Below are 22,806 nucleotides of genomic sequence, written 5' to 3' on the forward strand. Positions count from 1 at the left end.
AAAAATTAATTAAAGCAAGAAACAAAACCCCTTGTTCTGTGTAACGAGGACCTACGGTAGATCAATAACTGCAATGAAACAGATTTTAAATAATAAATGTCACAGTGACAGCTGGTCATGTTGATAAGGCTAAAATCTGCTATCAATAACTATCAATAGCTCGATAATGAAAAGACTAGGGGTTGAGCAATGCAATATATCCTGAGGTCTTGCTGGTATAATAATAAATAATAACACACTAATAGCAAATTATCTGAACTTCATTGATATCTTTTTTATTTATACCAGCTGCTACATTATTTGATACACTCATAGAGTGGTATCAAAGAATCTGGCAACTCGATGTCAATATACCTGTAATGGTTTACAATTATTCAGGACACGTCGTATGCCATGTAATAATTATGCTGCGTTCATAATGAACTAAAAAGTGGGACTTCTTAAATAAGGGGAAGTAAGCTCAAGCTCCGAGGTGGAAAAACCTCCATATTTTGTTAGGAACAAGCTAGCCTGCTAATATTAGTAATCAGGTATTTATAATATATTTACGTTTAAAACTCTGTTAACAAATGAACATGTCTGTGTTGAGTGAACTAAAGTTAATGCTACTATAAACACATTTAAATTAACGTTTTGCTTAAATTTCGGCAGTGTGAGCAGCCATGTTAACAGGAAATTGGGGGTTGAAGACATCTTCCTGACTAGGAATTAGAAGTTTTTTTGGATTAGGGTTTTTCCTGAAGTCTTGGTGAAATTCATCCAAGGAGCGTATTTGTTTCACCTGTTAGGTCATGAGATTGATGCGACATCAGGGTCAGAGGTGTGAAACTGCAGTGTTCAACGTGTCAGGACAGCACGGTTATTGGCTAATAGGTGGTCCGCTCTGCCAGATTGACATAAACGGTCTCTTCGGTCTACTTTTCAGACTAGCTGGCTTCTCTGTCCATAACATGCACTTTGTCATCCCGAAAACAATGCACCTTGTGCTTGTCCAGGAATTTGCCTTCCTGTGTTGGGACATGCACTACTGAAGTGGTTGTTTTGTTTCAGTAATGTTCTGATCTGTGCATTCCTTACGCCACTGGACTGTTTCTGTCTGAATGTGTTGCTGGGTTTGACGTACTCTGGAGCGTGGTGTTTACTGAAAAAATCCTCCTTGGTTTCTCTGACACCGTGCCACATATGGGATAGCATTATTGTTCCATTTGCTCTGCTCTTCCTCTTCACTTTTTGGTCTGGTGTTCCCACTGGATCCTATTGCTGCTTTGACAACAGCCAATTTTGGGTAACCACAAAGCTTTTAAGGCTTTCTTTCAGACTTTGAATTACTTTTGGAATCTGAGAAGATGGCTGGCATGCTCACATTTGGTAGCGTCGGGTACTAATCACTCAGATTGTGATATGTTCAGTGACTTCTACCTCCTGGGCTTTGCTATTAATCCAGATTGTGAGTCCATTTTGGCCTGCAACATTATGTCGGAAATCGACACTAAAAAAACAAAAACATTAGAACAGGATGTTGCTCTGGACGACAGAACAAAACACAATGTAATGTTCCTTACCTCAACAATGCTCCTGATGTGAATTGGCTGTTAAGATTCTAGCAAAGAAGCTAAATAAGACTCGGTGACCTGACCATTTGAAAAATTCCTACCAGGAATATCAATCCTATATGTTTTCTTACACTAAGATTTGGTAAATTGTAATGATCTCATGTGAGGCAGTATAGCAATTCTGACAGCTAGCATTAGAATTGTTAGCATTAGAAAGGACCAGAAAAGTGTTTAAGACTACATAGGGCAATAAACATTTCACTAGGAAAATCTTTATCAAGTAGCTAGTTAGCTAGTCTTTAAAAAGTAACACATTTTGAGGTTCGCTAAGCAGCTTGTTTAGCTAGTGAGGCTTAGGGTTGGATTTTGTTTTCTTCTGCACAGTTTGCAAAATCCCAAGTTATGTATTTTTTTGTGACTATTTATACCTTTACGTTAAGCAGACCCCGTTATCCTGAATGACTTACAGAAGTGCTTTGTAGTGTTTATCAAAACGCATCCTCATGCTAGTTCAACATGTCAGCCTCTAAGAATACCATAGAGCTAAATCCCTGAAAGGGGGAGGTTAGCATAGCTAGAAAAGAAATCACACATCGATCTAACTTTACATAAGTTCTTGATGAGTTTTGTAGGATATTAATTATTAAACCGACTAACTAGTTACAGGAAAACATGTTAGCTAGAACATAAAATAAATAATGCTAAGCTTGTTCTAGCAGATGTTGTTATCCAGAGCATCTCAAAACAAAAACAAACAAAAGAAGAAAATCCAAAACACCTTGTCATGCTAGTTTACTAGGTCAGGGATGGAAAGTACCAGCAGTCTAAATCAGCCATCAGTTTATTGGGATGTTAGTACAATGTGATTCAATATTACAAGGATGATTAAAAAAATAGAATAGATAAACGAAGTGCTAACAATGTGCTAGCTACATGCCTAACCATAGAATATCTTTCATTTCCTGTTAGCTAGCATACACTTTATCTATTGATTAGCTAATGTTCACTTCTTTTGGTTGTTTAGCATTCTTACTTTATCTAAGTTTGCTCGTAAGGCAGCTAGCTGGTTCTGCATTTAAAGAAGGGATCCATTGTCAGGTCTTTGTGCTAACCTTGGGCATGACTCGGATTCTTGCTTGCTATAGGCACTTTTTTTTGTGCTATAGATACACCCAGAATCTAATAAACCTCAACTTCTGGACTGTGAACTAGAGTTCCATTCACTTTGCCAAAATAAAGTCTGTTATAGACACAAGAGACATTTTAAAGACATTTATGAGATGTTGAAGCTCAGCAGGGCTTTTATGTTCCACAAATTGCAGTGTAGTAGATTGGCTACTTCCTTTACTAAGCCCCTTGACTGGATGCTGCAAACATGAGGCAAGTGTTGGCTTTAATGTTGTGCATTTTATTAACTTGAGGAAACTGATTCTGCAGATATTTTCCCTGCATTTATGTTCTCATATGTATTTTGCAGAACTCAGAGGGCACAGAGGAGCTGCCAGTGGATGGCGAACACAAGGCAGCAAGCCAGTCTCAGTGGGATCAGGAAAGGCTTGAGTGGGAGCAGGCATCTCGGGAAAGCCCTGAGAGAGGGCAAAGAGACAAAGAAGGTAAGATTTAGAGGCCTTATTTGGTCCTGTTCAGCTCAACTCAGACTCAAGATTTTTAATCCATCTTATGTGACAGTGGTCAAGTTTCCAGATTCAGCTGAGAACAGAATGGTGACATGCTGCAGTCAACAGAAATAGAAAAGTTACTCTGTACATGAGTCAAGAATAGCCATAGTTTAGTGTCATCTACTCTCCACTCTATATGACATGATTCAGTGTTTTGATCAGCCGAAAGCTATTAGCCTGACCAGGCAAAAGCTCTTACTGACAAGCTCATCAATACTCTTAATCACCACTAGGAGCAGCATTTCCGTCATCGGGACAGCCTCGTGTTGAACGCAAGCTGCCAAATCCGCCCATGACTCTTATAATAGTTTCCGCTACGTATCTCAGTACAACTCATTCCTGACCTGCAACTCTAGCTTTGCAGACAAACCGCACAATTAAGAGATAACCCGTATGTTTTGGTTTTGCTGTGGGCGTGACTGTGCTTTGTAGAGATAAGTAGCGGTAGTGTGGGTTTTATCAGATTGGATTGTTACACTGGTAATCCTGAGGTTAATGAACCACACCCTTTAACTGCACAGCCTATGCCGATAATCAGACTGGCCTCTAATTTTTGATAAAAAAAAAATCTGATGAGTAGCTGCTGAGAACAACTTCCAGATGCCCGGAAAAGGCAGCTAAGCTTGACTTTCTTTAAAATCCGGGGAAAAAAAGCCTATCGAATGCAGCCATAGTTATTTTGCCTAGGAACTGTTTGCGTGCATTCGCTCTTTCCTTGAGTGCAATGGAACAAAAGGAGCTTTGTACGTGCCTTGAGGGAACTGGGTACTAAGGTTTGCACCATATGGACAGATGGTGAGCTGACATACAACGTGCTGCGCGTGGTGGGGGCGAAAGTGATGACAAAGTTGATTTCAAACGAGGCAACTTTATATGGTTTATGCTGCCAAAACTTCATCGACTAAATATTACCTTCAACGATACCACAACCAGCCAGTGTTGTGTTCTACTGACGTGACTTTCTCTGCACTCTAATTACAAAGGATTATGTGGGTTCAGATTTCTCAAAGCTGTGCTTAAGTTGTGGATTTAATTGCTGACAACTGTATAATGGTTTACAAACTGTATCTACTTTAGCGAAAGGTCGAAAGACCAGTCTAGTTGGATTCGCCTTTTTCTCTCTCTCTCTCTCTCTCTCTCGCTCTTTCTCTCTGTCTCTCTCTTTTGCTCTCTTTTTTTGCGGTAATGCAATTTAAGTGGCCCATTAATAAGATTTGAAAGGGTCAGGGTGGAGTTACCATGCTTTGCTGAGGATAGGGAGCCGCTGGCTCTCGTTACTTCAGAGACGGATAGAAGCGCTGGAGACCACCCATCTGTTAAAGATTAAGAACAATATGCCTTCTGGTGGCTTCGCTGGAATTACAGGACTGTGCAAGTATTCTCTAAATCACAAGCAGAAGCTGTATTTTGAAGTGAGATTGCACTGATCCCGCACTCATTCTTTACCATTTCCTACTCCCATGCAGTGTCCCATAGTGCTGGTGTTCCTTAATATTTATATTCCTCCCTCAAATCGCCTCTTTCACTCGGCACACTTTACAGCCCACCCATGAACAGAATAAGCCAGCTCCTCAAATTTGGATCGAGTCATTTAGCAGCTCTTTCACAACAAGCCAGGTTGCGCTGAGTGCATCAGAGGTAGCTGATCTTTGTCAGAGTGGAAAGCTTAAATACACAGCAACAGGAAACAGCCTGTTACCAAGTTACCTATTTCCTAAGAATCACAAAACCTAGAGTAATAGGATGAAGTGAGTGAGAGAAGAGAGGCTATAAGGTGCAGAATTCTCGAATTCTTCAATTCTTGAAGGATTTAAGGGAAGAAGAGTTGTGGAAATGCGTTCGGAATAAGACTTTATCTTCAGTAGTTTCCAATAAGGCTTTTGGGAATTGCAGACTTCTCCCCAAAGCTGGATGCGTAATCTTTCCTTGTCCCAATTTTCCATGGGATTTTCATACTCACTATAATCAGTTACTGCCTTTTAATCTTTCTTTTGCATGTCATACTCTTGCCAGTGTGGTTCGTATTATGTTGCATAATCGATCCATTTCTTTTCCATTTCACTGTGGATGTAAATCTGGCAGTGTGTAAAAAAAATATGTGAAAGAAATTATTAACAAAACCTTTGTACTTGTACCGCTCGGCTACTGTATATTACTTTCAGCAGCCGAGTCACTGATCAAAACAGTGAATAGATACCAGACCAGATGTTTAGCTGCGGTGTTAATTTTTGAGCCAGAACCCGTCCCTTTAAAGGTTGGAAACTGGCCAACCAAGTGAATTTAGAATCTAAAATCGTATTTGTATTGAAAAATTAGAAAGAAATTGTTCCTTTATGGGAAAACTCAGAAACTACTGACAAAATGCACTAAATTCCTCATTTTCAAGCTACAGAGTTGATGCTATAACTATGTCTCTTGAAAATGGATCTAAATAAGGGGTTTCACAGCATTTGAATGTGTAATTTTGCAACATATACAGTATATAATTCTATTTAAATATTATAGACTATAGTGTATAAGTTTATGGCATATAACCCAATTAAGTAAAGGCATAATTTGCATTTTTTCCTACGGAAGCCCAGAGAGGCCATGTGATATTTTTTTTTTTTGCTTTTGTTTTCTCGTGATCACGACTTAATTTTCTCGTGATCTCAAGATAACAAAAGTTGTTTTCTTGTGATCACGACATAATCAGAACCGCGGTGAAGTTAGTTTGATATTCGGAAATTAGACAGACATTCGGAAGCGGTAGTTTAGGGACCGTCAACAAATTTCTGTACGACTGAAATGTGGTACTTGTTACTTAATTGACTACGTTCCCCAGTTATTCTAATTTCTTCTTAAATATACGTATGGCATGCGGCATTGCAAACAGCATTTGTTTATTTATAAATAAAAATTGAATTAATTGATAATATTAATTATGTATCATGTGAATTAATTTGCTATTATTAATTTATTTTTTAAATTACGCTGCAGAGAGCAATTGGCGTAAGATATCAAAGTACCACAAAAGCTATTTAAAAGCATTATCCATTATTTTAGTACTAGTTTTGGGTCACAGGATCACATGACATAGAAGCTATTAAAGACATAGTGTTTTTTTAATAAAAATTAAAATAAAAATAAAAGAAGAGATTCTTTGGGATTCAAAGAGGTGTACCTTGTGGAGGTGTCCAATTAGATCATTTTGGTACTAGATTTGGGTCACAGGGTCACATGACCTAGAAGCTATTGAAGAAAAAGTGTTTTTTAAGAATAAAAATAAAAATTAAAATAAAAGAAGAGATTCTTTGGGATACAAAGAGGTGTACCTTGTGGAGGTGTCCAAGTAGATTATTTTTGTACTAGATTGGGGTCACAGGGTCACATGACCTAGAAGCTATTGAAGAAATATTTTTTTTTATTAAAAAATAAATTAATAATAGCAAATTAATTCACATGATACATAATTAATACTATCAATTAATTCAATTTTTATTTATAAATAAACAAATGCTGTTTGCAATGCCGCATGCCATATGTATATTTAAGAAGAAATTAGAATAACTGGGGAACGTAGTCAGTTAAGTAACAAGTACCACATTTCAGTCGTACAGAAATTTGTTGACGGTCCCTAAACTACCGCTTCCGAATGTCTGTCTAATTTCCGAATATCAAACTAACTTCACCGCGGTTCTGATTATGTCGTGATCACGAGAAAACAACTTTTGTTATCTCGAGACACGAGAAAATTAAGTCGTGATCACGAGAAAACAACTTTTGTTATCTCGAGACACGAGAAAATTGAGTCGTGATCACGAGAAAACTATTTTTGTTATCTCGAGACACGAGAAAATTAAGTCGAGATCACGAGAAAACAACTTTTGTTATCTCGAGATCACGAGAAAATTAAGTCGTGATCACGAGAAAACAAAAGCAAAAAAAATAATATCACATGGCCTCTCTGGGCTTCCGTATTTTCCCCCTCATTTTCTAATAAATTACAGTCTGTTCAGCAGGTTTTTTCAGTTTTTACACCGTACCTATGTACCAATGTTCAACCCATCTGTGTTTTCAGAATATTCATGAACAAGACTGATGTCTAGCCCACTTGACATCGAACTAAGTGTAATGTGGCCTGTTATCTAAAAAGAGTTTGACATCCCTGCTCTGAAGGATACTTTCATGACTCGGCTTTAATGGCACATTCAGTCATTCATAGGTTTATGGTCCATTAAATCCCTGTATTGCCTTAAAAAAAAAAAATAGCTACGGGAATCTACAGCTGGGCCTCTCAGCGGACCTGGTGGCTAAGCCAGGCCTGACCTTAAAAGGGCTAACAGCAGTCTTCCAGCTGGCTTGCCCTGAAATCCCACTTGTGTGCGTCAGGCTTTAATGTTGCATCTTTTTGTATGAGTAAGTAAGTGAACGTAGCTATTTCTGTACTTATCCCATCATGATTAGACCATAGACTAACTTCTAACTAATCTATTATTCACCACCTGCCTTGCTGTCCCAGTTAGCAACATAAACTGTGTGTCAGAAAATAAGAAGCAGATGTTAGTGTTAAAACAATGAGAGTGTATGTAAATAAAATAAAAGTGCAAACTTTTAGGCTTGAAAATAAACCAGGGTTGTTGTAGAGAGCAGACAGATTCCCAGGTCATTGCTCCTGAGTGGATGACATTTTGATAGACTGCTGTTCTCAGCGCCTCTGCTCTGGGCTGCAGGCCAAACCAGACAGCTTGAAACGTCAGCCATAAAGCATCCAGACGCCTCGACGAGCGGGGATGAGCCTGTGTCAAATTCATAAAGCCAGACTCCTCCTTTTATCTTTCACCACATGTACATTAATTCAATATCAATATATTCAAAACTGTAAATCAAAACAGAAATTTAAGGCTTGACTAATTAGCTTTTTGTACTTGAGCGTCAATGATTAAAAAAATATATATTTTATGCTTTAAAAATACATTCATTGCAAGCGTTAATTAATGAATTCTTGATGGATAAAAAACTACAAGGTTATTAACAAGCTGGGTCTTTTAACAAGACTTCACAAAATTCAGTGGGCAACAAATAAAAAGTATAAAACTGTTATATATGGTCTATATATTGACTGAAATATGCTTTCAGTAGGCGGCGTCCGTAGGGGAAAAGTCCTTGAGAAAACCATGGAAATGTTTGGGTCCAAATTTTCAACATTTTAATTCTTTTCAGTCGTTTCCTAGACATTTTTTTTTTCTTTTTTACATTTTCAGCAAAGTATACACAATAGTGCTGTGGAATTCTCAAATCTAATTGGCCAAAACATTGATTCATTTTCTATAATCTCATTATCTCTGTAATTCAGATCAGAGGTTTATATTATTGCGCTCAGTCTAAAATGTTATTATTACTATAGCGACTGCTAATTCAGAAGGAACCTGTATGGGAGAAGTCGCTCATAATCTCAGATTAAAAACAGGCGGGTGAAAAAAGGAATCGCTGATATGATGACGTTATCAGATATCTGTAAGGAGCCATTTATTTCCATTTTATGGAAGTATGTAGTCTCCGGTATCAGACTTGGGATTTGGCAATTTGGCATTCTGGTTTCTCTGTAACATGACAAGCTGCATTTTGATGTCTTATTAACTTCAGTAGGAAGTCTGTAGAAAGTCTGGCTGTTTATAGCTTCTAAAATGGAAGTGCTAAGAAGAGTCACAGATCCATCCATCCATTTTCTATACCCGCTTTATTCCTAATTAGGGTCCTAATTAGCCTATCCCAGCACACATTGGGCAAACACCCTGGACAGGTCACCAGTCCATCACAGAGCCACATATAGACAGACAACCACACACACACGGGCAATTAAGAATTCCCAATCAACCTAATGTACATGTTTTTGGACTGTGGGAGGAAACTGGAGTACCCGGAATAAACCCACACAGGCACAGGGAGAACATGCAAACTCCACACAGAAAGGCCCCTGCCTGTTTGAACCTGGGATTTGAACCCAGGATTTGAACCCAGGACCTTCTTGCTGTGAGGCAACAGTGCTAACCACTAAACCACCATGTCACAGAGCCACAACATTAAACTATAAACAGATACAAAGTGTGTTGTTCTTCAATAAATAAAGTAAAGATTCAGTAAAAATCTATATAATTTCTGGCAAATCGCCATGCTAGAAGACATCCTGTTGTTAATTATTTTGCTATATAACTATGCCCATTGTGTTTTATTCCTTACTTACATTCTAGTTCTTCCCTGAAATGTTTAGAGCACTTCTTTTTTGGATCTTGAGCTAAGCTTGAGGCCTAGATCTACATAGATCACACTAATTAGGCACGTCAAGCACTTAACATAGATTTGTCTTACAAATAATGCTAGTCTAACTGGTTTACGCTCCATTTTTTTTCTCACTAAAACACTAATTTACACTAATCATTTTATGATTTCATTGTCCTTAAATATAAAGGCTTTCATCATTTGTATTTTAATAATGGTTATAAATTAATAAATAAAATAAAATAAAATAAAAAAACAAAAATATGTAAATGGTCAAAAACATTCAACTGCAGCATTTTTCTTTGAAATGCTTCTGACTAATTTTATAAATGTGAATTCATAAAATATGATTCAATAGAGTCAACATGGTCTGTGCTGTGTCTCACAAAGTACACAGCCAAGTCCTTTCGGTGAACTCTCCATTTGGAGGTGTAGCTTTGATCCAGGTCATTGGGATCGAGGGGTTGTCTTCTGTCTGACTCTTCTGACACTGACCAGGTGTCATCTTTACAAGCCACAGGGTTCACCACCCATCCCTCAGGCCCACAGAGAGAATGTGGTGTCTTGGACTGGTCTTTGAAAGAATCCCAAAATGTTTTCCTCCTTTCTGCCCACACTGGTCTTTTTCAGCATGTACCAAACGACCAAACTGCAGTGAACTGCTGCAGAGAGGAGGCGGAAGAATCGATGTGTTGCTCAGCGCAGGACTTTAATGAGCTGCTTATATGAGTGATGCTTTATAAGGCAATGACACTAGGTCAAGGTTGGAGTCAGAATGTCTTACGTAATCTGCGAGGCCTTCATTTGGTTTGCAGAATTCAGACAAGAAAGTTGTGTGGATTGTGTTTATATGAGATAACATCTGTGAGAAAATTTCTGAACCGTTTGAAGAAAAAAGAGGTGGTAGATTTAATGCATGTGTGGAAACTTGTTTGAGCCTTGATGTGTGTGGGGCTGATTGTAGATAGGAATGAAAGATACTGAGCCCAAGAGGAACTGTGAAAGATTCCACTTGGTACCAACTCCTAGTAACATTTATTTAGGCAGACGTGTACTTGTGTGTATGTGTGTCTGAAAGGTTGGGTGTGGTTGTGTGAAAATTCATACATCTTATGGACTTACAGATGACATTGGCAGACAAGCTAGTAAACAGTTTACACTACATAAAATGAGCTGGAGCCCATGGCACTGGATTAGTGCTCCAAACCTTGCCTTCCTACTATTGCTTATTGTGCAAGTAATACTGAATTGGGCATCAGTTATGGAAGAAAAAGAGAAACAGGCAGAGAGAGAGAGAGAGAGAGAGTAAAGAAAGACAGTGAAGCGAGACAGTGGGATAATATAAAAGCTCTCTAGTTCTCAATCTGGATCTTAGTTTGTTATGTCTGGGGTTCACAGTAGGCTTACAGCCTCAGTATAGTGCTGGAGAATTTATCCTTCTGGTGAGGAGCGATTGTGAAGGAAACACACAGTCTTTCTGTGTCCTACGCTGTCCTCTAGCCATCTGTGTTACTGTCTGTGCTTTCATTCTGCGTATGTTTATGTCCTCTTGGTTTGGTTGCTGTCCATCACATGGACTCCATGTTAAATATAAAAGTACCACACTACCATATCCAATTGGTCAGATATTTATTGAGGAGTTTATCTGTCACATGTATATTACAATAGAGTGGAATTCTTTTGTTCACATATTCCATCTTGTTAGGAGGATGAGGTCAGAGTGCAGGGTTCGGCCATGATACACTGGACCTGGAGCGTATAGAGTCAAGGCCGGCTTGGCAGTGATGGGACAGGAACTACTGACTTTCTTTTTAGTAGCTTTGAGCTCGCAACAGTTTCATGTTGGACTGTAATTTTGATTATTTTACTTTAATATAGGAACATACACACGTGGTCAAACTTAAACAAAAGGTCATCTGCTGCCTTTAACACATGAGTGAACTTGTTTTAACTCAAAAGTAGTCAGGATAATGGATTAGTTTCATCTGTCAAAACTTGAGCTCAACATCCAAAACATGTCACGATAATTAGAGTTAAAGAAAAATTCACATAACTTAATCCAGCTATCATATTTTAGAGTGGATCTATTAGTTGTACATTAGGTAACTGCAGTATTAATTATGGTCATCAGTCCCTTCTTCTCAGATCATGAACAGATTGTATAGCTTTAAAGGAGCAGTTTGTAATTTTAACACCCCCTGCAGGCTATGAATTGAACTGCAATTGCAACTGAATGGAATGATTTATGCCTTGTACCTTGTCTTTTAAGGAAAAGATCCTGTGAACTGAGCATTGGCTCGGCAGTGCTGTGGCCTGAAGTACATACTGTTTCAGAGCTGAAAAAATGAAGAATAATGCCAGATCCTTTTGCAGAGCAATGTTTTTTTCGATTTTTTTTTCGGTATTTTTTGACATTCTTTGATCATGCAAGGTTTATTTTTTCTTAAATGACACATTGCATCTTTAAATACAGAAATATGGACCATGTGTAAAAAATAAAATGAAGAAGGAGTACTTCAAAATATTTTCTTTTCTTCCTGCTTTAATCTATACAATTGCTAAAGCTTCAAGCCAATTACAGTAAGGCTCACTCTGACTCTCTGCCCAGGCAGACTATCTCACTCAGCAGTGATGTTTCAAGATGTTCTAGGACTTGACCTGTCACATCCTTGATATTCAACCAGGAAGTGTCAGGCTCCAGTGTTTCGAAAAACATCAGCTTCACCATGTCATTTATGGCTTTTCCAGAAGCCCGTTTCTGTGCAGATGGACTTGACCTCTTGTGATTTATGGGCTAAGGATTTGATTTCCGTTGAGGATCAAGCAGTCTAGCTGAATTGAATAGGTTTCAATGCATGCAGCAGACGCAGGGATAAGGAAAAGAAGAGCTTTTCCTCTAGCCCTGATCCCATCCTGTGCCATGCTGCTCGACTACTGGGCACACAAGCAGGGCTGTTAATCCAGTCTTCTGAGAACTGGGAGCTTGTACAGATACTTACATCTTACACCTCAAATGGTGGTGGTTAGTGCGGTTTGCACATCTGTGTTTAGAGAACATATATATATATATATATATATATATATATATATATATATATATATATATATATATATATATATATATATGTGTGTGTGTGTGTGTGTGTGTGTGTGTGTGTGTGTGTGTGAGAGAGAGAGAGAGAGAGAGAGAGAGACAGACAGGGTGATTAAATAAGTGCACCAGAATGCAGACATGCTTTATTACTGACTACTAGCATAGGAACATTTTCCATATACTGAAAACCGTCACATATGCAGTCCATTAAGTGTCTCCTCAACATTATGACTAATTCCTGCTATTTTTTCATTTCTGATTTGTGAGCACTATAAATAATACGCTGTTTTAAAGCTAAAAGTGTAAACTGTAAAGCTTATCAAATTTTCCTAGACCAGAAAAAATCAGCCCATGTTTTGGGTGAGCCCGTGCCCTCTGTAGCCTCTGTTCCTGATGGGCAGGCGTGGAAGCTGATGTGATCTTGTGCTGTTGTAGCCTCATGGCTTGACAGGTTGTGTGTTCTGAGATGATGGTAAAGAGTGTTTATTTGAGTTACTGTAGTCTCCCAGTCAGCTTTGACCTCTCTCATCATCAAGGAGTTGCAGCTCAATAGATAGTTTTTTTGTATTTCGCACCATTCTGTATAAACCATAAGACTGTTGTGTGTGAAAATTCGGCAGTTTATAAAAATATACTCAAACCAGCCTATCTGCCACTATCAGCCATGCCATGGTTAAATCCACAGAGATAAAAGTTTTAATGTCAATAAATACTGAAGTGCTTACCCTGTATCTGCATGATACCATGTGATTGCCTGAATTGGATAATTACCTGAATGAGCAGATGTACAGGGTGATCATGGCCTGTGGATCTGTAATAAAGAGCTTATAAACAGTATTTCTGTCATTGTGTGATTCATATCTTTGAAGATTTCAGCCTTGGGCTTCAACAGCAGCAGATGCATCAACCTCAGTATCAGCAGGGTGTGTGTGTGTGTGTGTGTTTTATAGGGCACACACCCCCTACTGATGCCAATTTATAATGCACTCAATTACATCATGCAAGCTTTTCAGACATCCTCCTGCAGATGATATGAAGATGACATAATCTTATGGTATGTAAGGATGTGAATAATTAATTGCTTTGAGATGTTAGTAACAAATGATATTCTTCTCATCTACTAAATGATATTCACCAGCGAGTTACTGTGCTATCAGATCTCTTTGATTTAATCTGTCTGGCCTTTCAGTGTGTGTGTGTTTGTGTGTGTTTTCTTTAATATCATCAATCTTCATAGAAGTAATATGATCTTAGTTGGAAAAATAAACTACTACTGATTCCTATTTATCACCTACACATGTCCCCAAATTACTGCTGCATAAGTAGTTTTATGAACTTCTTATTAAATTCTTATGTGTTCTCCGAGTGTGTGTTTGAATCTATGATAAAAAAGATGATGTAGAGAGAGAGAGAGAGAGAGAGGGAGAGAGAAAGAGAGAGAGAGAGAGTGGGTGGATTTGGTTCCTCTGTGTAGGAGCTAGATTTATGTTATATATCTCTATCAGTGGCGGGGGAATGTTTTATTACCTACGCTCTTCTATGATGAAAATTTTTCATTACCCATAATCCTTTGAGCTTTCACTCAAGATTTATTCCAGTTTCTTACTTTCTTTCTTCTTTAGCTACCATCAGGATCATAACATGTGAGAATGCACAAGATGTTCCTGATGTGTGTGTGTGTGTGTGTGTGTGTGTGTGATTACCTTTTGCTTACAGCTTGACTCCATTTGGTCTGGGAAATTCGGTGGACTGTTTGAAATGTACTGAATCCTCGACTCTCTGATGCCACGGACAATGCGATGTTTTCAAGACTCTCTTATTGACAGCAGAAGTTGTTGACCATTGAAAAAATGAGGTTCTGCAATGTCACTGTTTTGAAGCAGCACATTTGCAGAGATGATTAGTGCTCTTCTGCTACAACTTGGTTAAAGAACACAGTTAGAATGAATATTTAAATGGTTAACCTATCAATATGTCTTGATGAAATAACCAAGGCGTATTCTTGTTCAAATTTGGATGTGTTCCTTCTTCCCTTTATTTATTTATTTATTTATTTATTTATTTATTTATTTATTTATTTATTTATTTATTTATTTATCTGTCATTCAATTATTTATTTTTTCATTATTATAATTTTTTTTTTAAATTTATAATTTATTTATTTATTTTATTTAATTTTCCTTAATGATCTTAAAGAGCATTTATAATTTGGAATTATAGGTTTCTGATCTTTCCTCAAAAATAAGGTGCATTTACTGAATTTATCTCACAGCCCCATGGTCCTTGGTTCATACCTGAGCTCGGGTTACTGTTTATCTTGAGCTTTGCATCTTGATTGCATGTATTTCCCTCAAGTTTTCTGGTTTCCTCCAACATCCAAAAAATATCTTGGTCGGTGGAATATCTCAGCGACATTGCCCTTAGTTGCCAGTAAATGTGAGAAAACATGTTTGCATAAGTGCATCAGCAGCCCATCCAAGGTGTTTTCTGGCCAGTGACCATGGGATAGGCTCCGGATCCAGAATGATAAAGCGGCTACTGAAGATGAACGAGGAATAAATATATCAGAGATGTTTCACATAAAATATTGCTTAAAAATATAAATATTTGAGGATCAGTACTTTATGGTTGAATGGTTACTCCTCACATTTGGGTAGTAACTGCACAGAGAAGAAACTCGGGTCTCTGTATAAACATAGGAGACTGTAAACCGGAGAAAACGCATGCAATATTGACCACCGATATCAATCAATCAGCTCAAGGTGGCGTCTCTGCTGACCTATCAATCATGTTGTGTGTCAAGTCTGTAAGCTTTGCTTGCGCTAGTCTGTTTTGTGGGTGTAGTTGTACAGGTACCTGTGTTACCGACAGTTCCTTTAATAATCCGTGCTTATCTGATTAATTCACTGGACGACTTGCTGTTCTGTGATAGATTTAATAGTGAGAATTGCACACACATTTATAAAAGGACGAGAAGAGAAAATGGTCTTTAGCCTATACATGAAACGTCTTAGTTTGGCTGTGAGCGAGAGAGAAGGAGAACAGGACAAAAGATAAAAAAAAAACAAGAGAGTGAGAGACGATGTAGATGGATGAGAGGAGGAGGAGAGAGAGGATTAACTCACTCAGCACAATCCTTGGCTGATGGTGTCCTCGGAGTAGAACGTACAGACATGCTCCGTCTCATGAAGTTCTCCCGGTGTAGCTTGCAATAGCCCACATTCCAACACACACACACACACACTTTTCCCCCCAAGCACACATGCTGGCTCAATTAGGCAGGAATTCTCTCCTAACCTGCTCCCCCCTCAACCTGTCACACTGTTTGTGTTGACATGTCACTGAATTGTTACCCATGTGTCCTTATGGGTGGGCTATATAACAAATATACCATAATACGTGGCGACTCTTCAGTATTCGTATTGAACCAGAATGGATGTATTCATTGATAGAAAGTGAGTGCTACTGTTAACACGCTCTGGATAAATGTGGCTACCAAATGCCCGAAATGTAAATGTAAATAAATCTTCATGAGACAGACACATACACTATGTATATCACTACATTTACATTTAACCCTAACCCTAACCCTAGTTAACAACGTGGAAACATTAAACATAAAAAAAAGCCCCAGAAAACAAAGAAGACACAATGGCTGTGCTGTTAAAGAAAATGAATCACTGGGATGGTGTCTGAAGTTGATCAACACATACTGGAGTGGTTCATTCTTCTTAGAAACAGTTATTAATTACTTACTAAACAGTTATTAATTCATGAATGGGTAAGTTTAACGTTTCCACATAAGCTATAACCAGTTGTTCCCTCACCAATCTCGCTCTCATCACTTTTTCTGATTTCATTTCAGTCCTTGGTGAACTTTCTGTGTCTTCAGGTTTAAGCTCTGACTATTACAAAGCACTGACAAACTAGAGACCAAAAAACAAATGCTAAATAAACATCTTCTCCCAGAAAACCTTGCCATAGGACCAATTACACACTTTTTAAAATTCAGGTATGTGAGCTAGGCAAGTCATGTTACTATAGAAAAGTTTGTCTTGCAGACAAGAACTGCTATCAGAGCTGCTGTTACAGAAAATGAATCAACATCTTCTGGCTATCAAGAATTGAGAACACAACAGCGCTGTAGTATAATTATCTTTAACTATTTATCTACTATTAATAAGACAGAAATACGCAACACTAAGCTTCAAGGCATTTGCTAAACACAGTCTATTTTACAAAGTTTTGCTTTTTCATAACTGAAGGCTATAAAATCAGCACATACCATATCACTAGGCTACTATTATATGACTGTTGCTTTGGTTATCTTGCTCCGTTTTTGTCACTTTCAACACAGGGTCAGGGGTTAAACAGAGATTTAAGAGGTGGCAGCCCTGGAATCCTACTGCTTTCTTGGCTCCCAACTATTTGGCATTATCATTCAGTTTGTCACTACAAGCGTCATATTGATAGCATGGAAATGTTCTTTTTTTTCTGAACAAATCTTAAAACATAATTTTAGTAACGAAATAAAGACCAGCTAGCAAGATGATTCATCTGGATGAGTAAATCTGGCTTCTTTGGGTCTCGTTATTGGAAAATTCCCATGGGATTTTCATTGGAATCCATGGGTCATGAATGGCGCCCCCATGAGATGCTGTGGTGTGTTCGTGGGAAATCATGGGGTATATATGGAATCCCTGGAAAAATGTGTGGCATTTCCATGTACTGCCATAGAGGACACCTAAATTCCAGATAGTTCGAACAGGAGTGAAGTGACACTTCCATAAACCTCCTATAACCCGTAAGATTTCATTGGATATTATATAACTACCATTAGAAATTCTGATTGGCCGAGCCACGTTCAAAGCTTTTGTAAAGTCCTCGAAATATGTGTACCTGTATCCATTCTGTTATTTAATTGTTTTAAACCAGTTCAACATTAAACACTTATATCATTATTATGTCCATGCGATCTTTGTCTAGCAACGAATCTAAATCTTGATAACAGACTACATTGTGTGGCAGAAGAATTGTTTCAAACCTACAGCGGAAAACATTTTTCATGAATTTCTAATATTTACATATATACACTTTGCTTGTTTGCACATCATTTTTGGATTATGTTGGATTTAAATATCCTCAACTTAATGCACTCCATTCCTTCTGTCAGTACTTTAAGAAGTCTATTAGAGTTCAATGAGTCAGAAACTAGCCACAAGTTGTGTGTGTGTGTGTGTGTGTGTGTGTGGCACTGTCCTTCTGTTGCCATCAGCTCACTTCTGTGTATACAGTAACCCCATACCCCCCACTAGCTCTCAGAATTCAGCCTGGCTATAAAAGCGACAGCTCTTGTCTTGCACTACAGATATAATTATATCATTAAACACATGTGCAGCTATTTTTGACACGTATTTATCTTTGGATCTGACTTTCCAGCTGACTGACGACGGTCTGGAAGCAGCGAATAAGGAATCTGCTTAAACACAAAGGCTAAATGATACAATGAGGATTTGAAACAAAACGAAACAAACAAACAAAAAAAGCATCAGGAAGTGAGACCCTAAAAGAAAACATAAGCTGTAAGGCGAGGGGGCGAGAAAAGAAAGAAAAGAGGGGAGTGGGAGCTGTATTGTGCACTAGCCAGTGAGTGGAGTTGCGGAGTTGAGCTCCACCTTCTCCCCCCTCCCGTCTTGTGTCTCTCTCTCTCTGTTTCTACCTCGTGCTCTCAGCCAGTGGTGCTGTCTGATCATTTGACCAGGCGCTGAGCAGAAGACAACAGGGCAGAGGGAAGATTGCTGCACATGGCGTGGAGAAAGAAACAGAAAGCGAGCTGAGCTTTTCGACTAATCTTGATTCTTTCACTTATAAGTCTGGACTACCTAAACCTTAACCTAAACCTGGTTTCTGGACTGATTTCTTTTTTCATCATCAACCCTCCCATTGTCATCTTCCGAAGGTTCTTACTTTGGGATTAACTCAACAGAGCAGGAGTGTGTGTATCTGGGGTAGAGAGTGTGGGTGCCATGGGTCATGCTGGTTCCTGGTAGACTGGCTGCCTGTGATTGGGATACAACATGAAGGGCGCCCACCACCACCGGGGCTGCGCCTGCCAACACTTGTTCCGAAAAGTCCTGGCAAAGTGTGGCTGCTGTTATGCCAGGGTCAGAGGTCAGTGACTCTGGTTCTCGTTGTCGTCTGATTTAATATCTTAAATAAAATGCACTGGCTAGGAATAGAAAAAGAGCTGGGTGTTATTTTAACACACACAGTAAAATAAGAGCTGGCTGAAACTTGACCAAAGTGCTTTGACTGCTTGTGAAATCGTAACAGCGTACAGCCTACATCTATTTGGCTTTTTAGTCATTTCCTAAACATTTCTCATCAGATTCCTTTGCCTTAAATCCGCTTTGACAGATGCCCTCCTACCTTCTCCTTATCTCTCCTCTTGAGATGGAGTGTGGGCATGCGCTTGTGATTAAGCATAGCTGTGTGTGTGTGTGTGTGTGTGTGTGTGTGTTTGTGGGCATAGAGTATGTGTGTCTCATCCACACATTCTCAGTCAGCCAGAGCAACAGATGCCTGGCACATCTGATTACGGATTCTTTTCTTTATTTCTTTTCTTCTTTTTGCTTTTCCTCTCACTCCTTTAACCAAAAACCCCCACACATGTACGAGCATTAGACCCAGCACAAATGCTGCTTGTGTGTTTATAGCTAGTTGTGTGTGTATAGATGTGTAGTGAGCCTCCTGAGGTGATTCGGCATGCTTTATGGATGCACTGTATAGCACGTGGGTTTGGGAAACAGTAGGGGACCGGGCCACAGAGAAAAATTCCTTCGTCTCCAACAACAGGATTAAAACACTGTGCTTTTGGTCCCTCTGCCTTTTTTGCAGCCTCCTGGCTGTATACCTTTAATTCTTCAGCCAATTACTGAAAGCCCTGTAATTCTGTCTTTGAGGAACTCACATTTTGTGTGCTTCAGTAAAACAGTGGGACGTATGATGTAACTGTGGTTGGTAGTAACAACAAAGGAAGATTATTTGGTTGTAATATCCAACTAAGAATCCAAGAACACAACACACACACACACACACCTCCGTAGAGTTTGTGGCCAAACATCACTGCAGTTCCGTAGGTAAATAAAAGTGCACTAAAACTGGCAGCACAAAATGCCCTCCTTTTCTTTTTCAACAGAGCCGCCTCACAACTCATTAAATGCATGCTAAGCGATTTTAGTAAAGTTGTAAAGATGAATACGCCTGGTTCTGGTTCGGTCCTGAGCTCAGGTTACATCATGGGTTTCCTCCATGTTCTCCGGTTTTCTCCTACCTCCTAAAGACATGGCAGTAGGTAAACTGCTGACTAGTGGTGAATCTGTATCGAATGGGTATGGACATGATGCTTTCTTATGAACTGCCACATTCTAATCTGGATAGAGCATCTGATGGAAGATGAAAATGAAAAATTTAAGTGCTCACAAAGCCGCTCCCTAAAACACAGCATACACTGCCTTGGGCAAAATGCCTAAAATAAACAGCTCTGAGAGGGAATAGAAAGGATAGCCAATTAGATATGCCAAGTTTAAAATTCTGTGACAATATATGAAGCAGAACTGTTTTCTGTCTTCTGAATAGATGCCAGCATGTTACCGAATATTATATATATATATAAAAAATAAACTCCCTGACCAAAACCTAGCAAACCATCTGGTGGAAGTTGTTTTAGTTGAGGAGTCGTATCAATGAAAGTGATTTGACCATGATAATAATTCACCGTCTGCTTTACGATAAAAGCGGAAGCAAACAAAACATTCTAAAAGTAGCAGCATGCGCTCACTGAACTTCAACAATGCACCTACTCTCTCTCTCTCTCCTCTCTCTCTCTCGCTGTTTTAGCTCTCAACTATGCATGTATGATATCCCCTCTGGCTCACTCATGATGTCTGCAGTGACAGTGACAGGAAAATGACAGTGCCTCTCCATCTCCATCAGCACTAAGCCTGCAGTTATGTGTGCCATTTACAGAACTCTGCTGCGAGTCAGTAAATATTGTTTTAATTCTAGGAATTAACATCAGACCCAGCTGCTTTAATATAAATCACATTAACAAAGAGCTGGAGGCAAATGGAGACTGCTTAAGCTGATATATGACCTCCTTCTGAGCTTCTTTCCCCTTTTCCTCTCATTTATTCTTTTTATATTCTTCCTGGCCTTGTCATCTCTTAGGCACCTCAGCTGCATTCTCCGTGATGAAGGAGGGTATAACTTGGCGGTTTATATAAGAGTGTTTAATCATGCTCGAATAAGGGCTGAACGTTTACTCGGACTCGGGAATAAAGGCAACAAGCTAAATGTATTCAGCACCAGATCCTCTTCATGCTGCATTCTTGAGTTACACTCCCGTTACATGTCAAGACTGCGTTCGGCTCATCACATTGACCCGACTTACCGTAAACACACATACAGTGCACACACAAGGAGTTAAGTCTTTGTTTTGATGTTCATGACGGTCACTGGAGTGGATTAGACACACGTGCCAGGCATTCACGTCCTCCTTCACTGCTGCGTAACAATAAATGAGACGGCTTAGGTTTCCTAAACTAAACCGTCTCACAGACAATACTTAGCTCCATAGCAGTAGAATTAGCGGCGAGTCACTTTTGCCCCTGCACGTCCGCGTTTCTCTGATTTGCTACTCATCTTAGATCTTTTTCTAATGTTTCTAAATGGTGCATCATTTTTTCCAAACTGCTTGTGCATGTTGCAGTTTAGCCAGACCATGATAGTCATAATTACACTGCTTTAACGTGCTGTTTCTTTCCGCACTGCAGCTGTTATTTACAAGCACAGCAGGGTTGAGCAGTATGACGTCTTCCTCTCCGTCTCAGTGACCACACCGACCAATGACAATCAAGGCAACTGGGCTCACCAAGGCCTGAAGATTCCAGGAGGCACTTTTGAGCATCTGTGTCTAAGTCTGATCAATATCATTGAGCATTTACATTGAACTTAGATATATATGTATGTGTGTGGCTGCATGGCCGAGTTTATGTTTTGCTCAATGTCTGATGGACTGTGTATCAGAATCCACAGGCATCATGACTCTATACATTGACCTTAGACAATGAAGCATGAAATTGCACTTTCTGAGATAATCAGTCACATTGTGTCAGTTAAGCAGGCAACAGCGCCAACAGTGGGTGTAGAAATGGAAGAGGCAGGAGAATTGCAGGAGATCAGAGTGTTATTATGCCTGTATCATTTCACCTTCTGACTTCAGCCTTCCAACAAAAACAGGAAGCTGAGCTGTACCCCAAGAGGAAAACACATCTCAGGCCAACACTGAGCAAGACAAAGAGGGCTCATTTACACTTATTTAATCAGCCTCATCATGTGGTGATTCACAGCAGCTTTTGTTCTTCATCACTCGTCCTGCTCCTCTGATTAATCAGTAAGCCACAAGATATTTATACCTCATGAAACAGTATCTTCGGTCTGCATTTATTTTCCTCGCAACCCGGAGTGCAGTACGAGGATTTGTAATCTTTTTATAATCTTCGTGTATGAGCAAAAACACTGTTTCTGTTTCTCATACATGAAGCTGATTTACTTTCCGTAACCTGATGCTCTACTGTGGCTGAAACACCAGTTTGCTGTTTACCGCAGGCGAACTTTTTTCCTGACATCATGTAATGGGCTCCTAGATTACTAAATGCTATACAAATTTATTAGTAAAATTTATACTACTGTCAGAAGTAGTAGAATAATAGAATAATAGAATAATTTTCATCTAATAACTTATAACACCTATAGGCACAGGTTTATATTAACATGCTTGATCTAATACTGTTTCTATAGTAACAGGGACATGTATTGCAGATGCTTAAAAGAAAAACCTATAGATAATCATATTGTAAAGTTTTCCATTAGAACATATTTATGGAAGGAATCTCCAAAGTCTCCAAAGTTGGCGTGGTACAGTATAAAAGGAATAAAACAGTTTGGGGCATGCTGGTATTGGAAAATAATTCACTTTGGGGTCACTCTGCTTTACATAACCTTGTTGTTGATTATATTCTTTCTATTTTTTGCTAAATGAACATCTTTAGCTATTTTCCCCTCTCATTTATTCTTTTTATATTCTTGTTAACTCTTAGGCACTTCAGTTGCCATCTCCTTATGGAGGAGGGTATAATTAATAAATAACCCCTAGCACATC

At 38.9% G+C, this 22,806-nt stretch overlaps 1 protein-coding gene across 3 annotated transcripts in view; it reads left to right on the forward strand.

Moving 5' to 3' along the window:
• The window catches only part of arhgef25a (Rho guanine nucleotide exchange factor (GEF) 25a), a 70,431-nt gene that overhangs the window by 1,703 nt on the left and 45,922 nt on the right, over positions 1-22,806 (forward strand). For 2 of the 3 annotated variants that reach the window (XM_058409589.1, XM_058409588.1), the window contains exon 2: positions 3,031-3,166. In XM_058409589.1, coding sequence (XP_058265572.1) covers positions 3,031-3,166 — 136 coding nt within the window. Of the gene's footprint in view, positions 1-3,030; positions 3,167-18,327; positions 18,756-22,806 lie in introns of those variants that run through there. The other variant, XM_058409590.1, reaches the window with a different exon arrangement.

The sequence above is a fragment of the Hemibagrus wyckioides genome, linkage group LG15 (assembly GCF_019097595.1).
Source record: "Hemibagrus wyckioides isolate EC202008001 linkage group LG15, SWU_Hwy_1.0, whole genome shotgun sequence".
Taxonomy (NCBI): Eukaryota; Metazoa; Chordata; class Actinopteri; order Siluriformes; family Bagridae; genus Hemibagrus; species Hemibagrus wyckioides.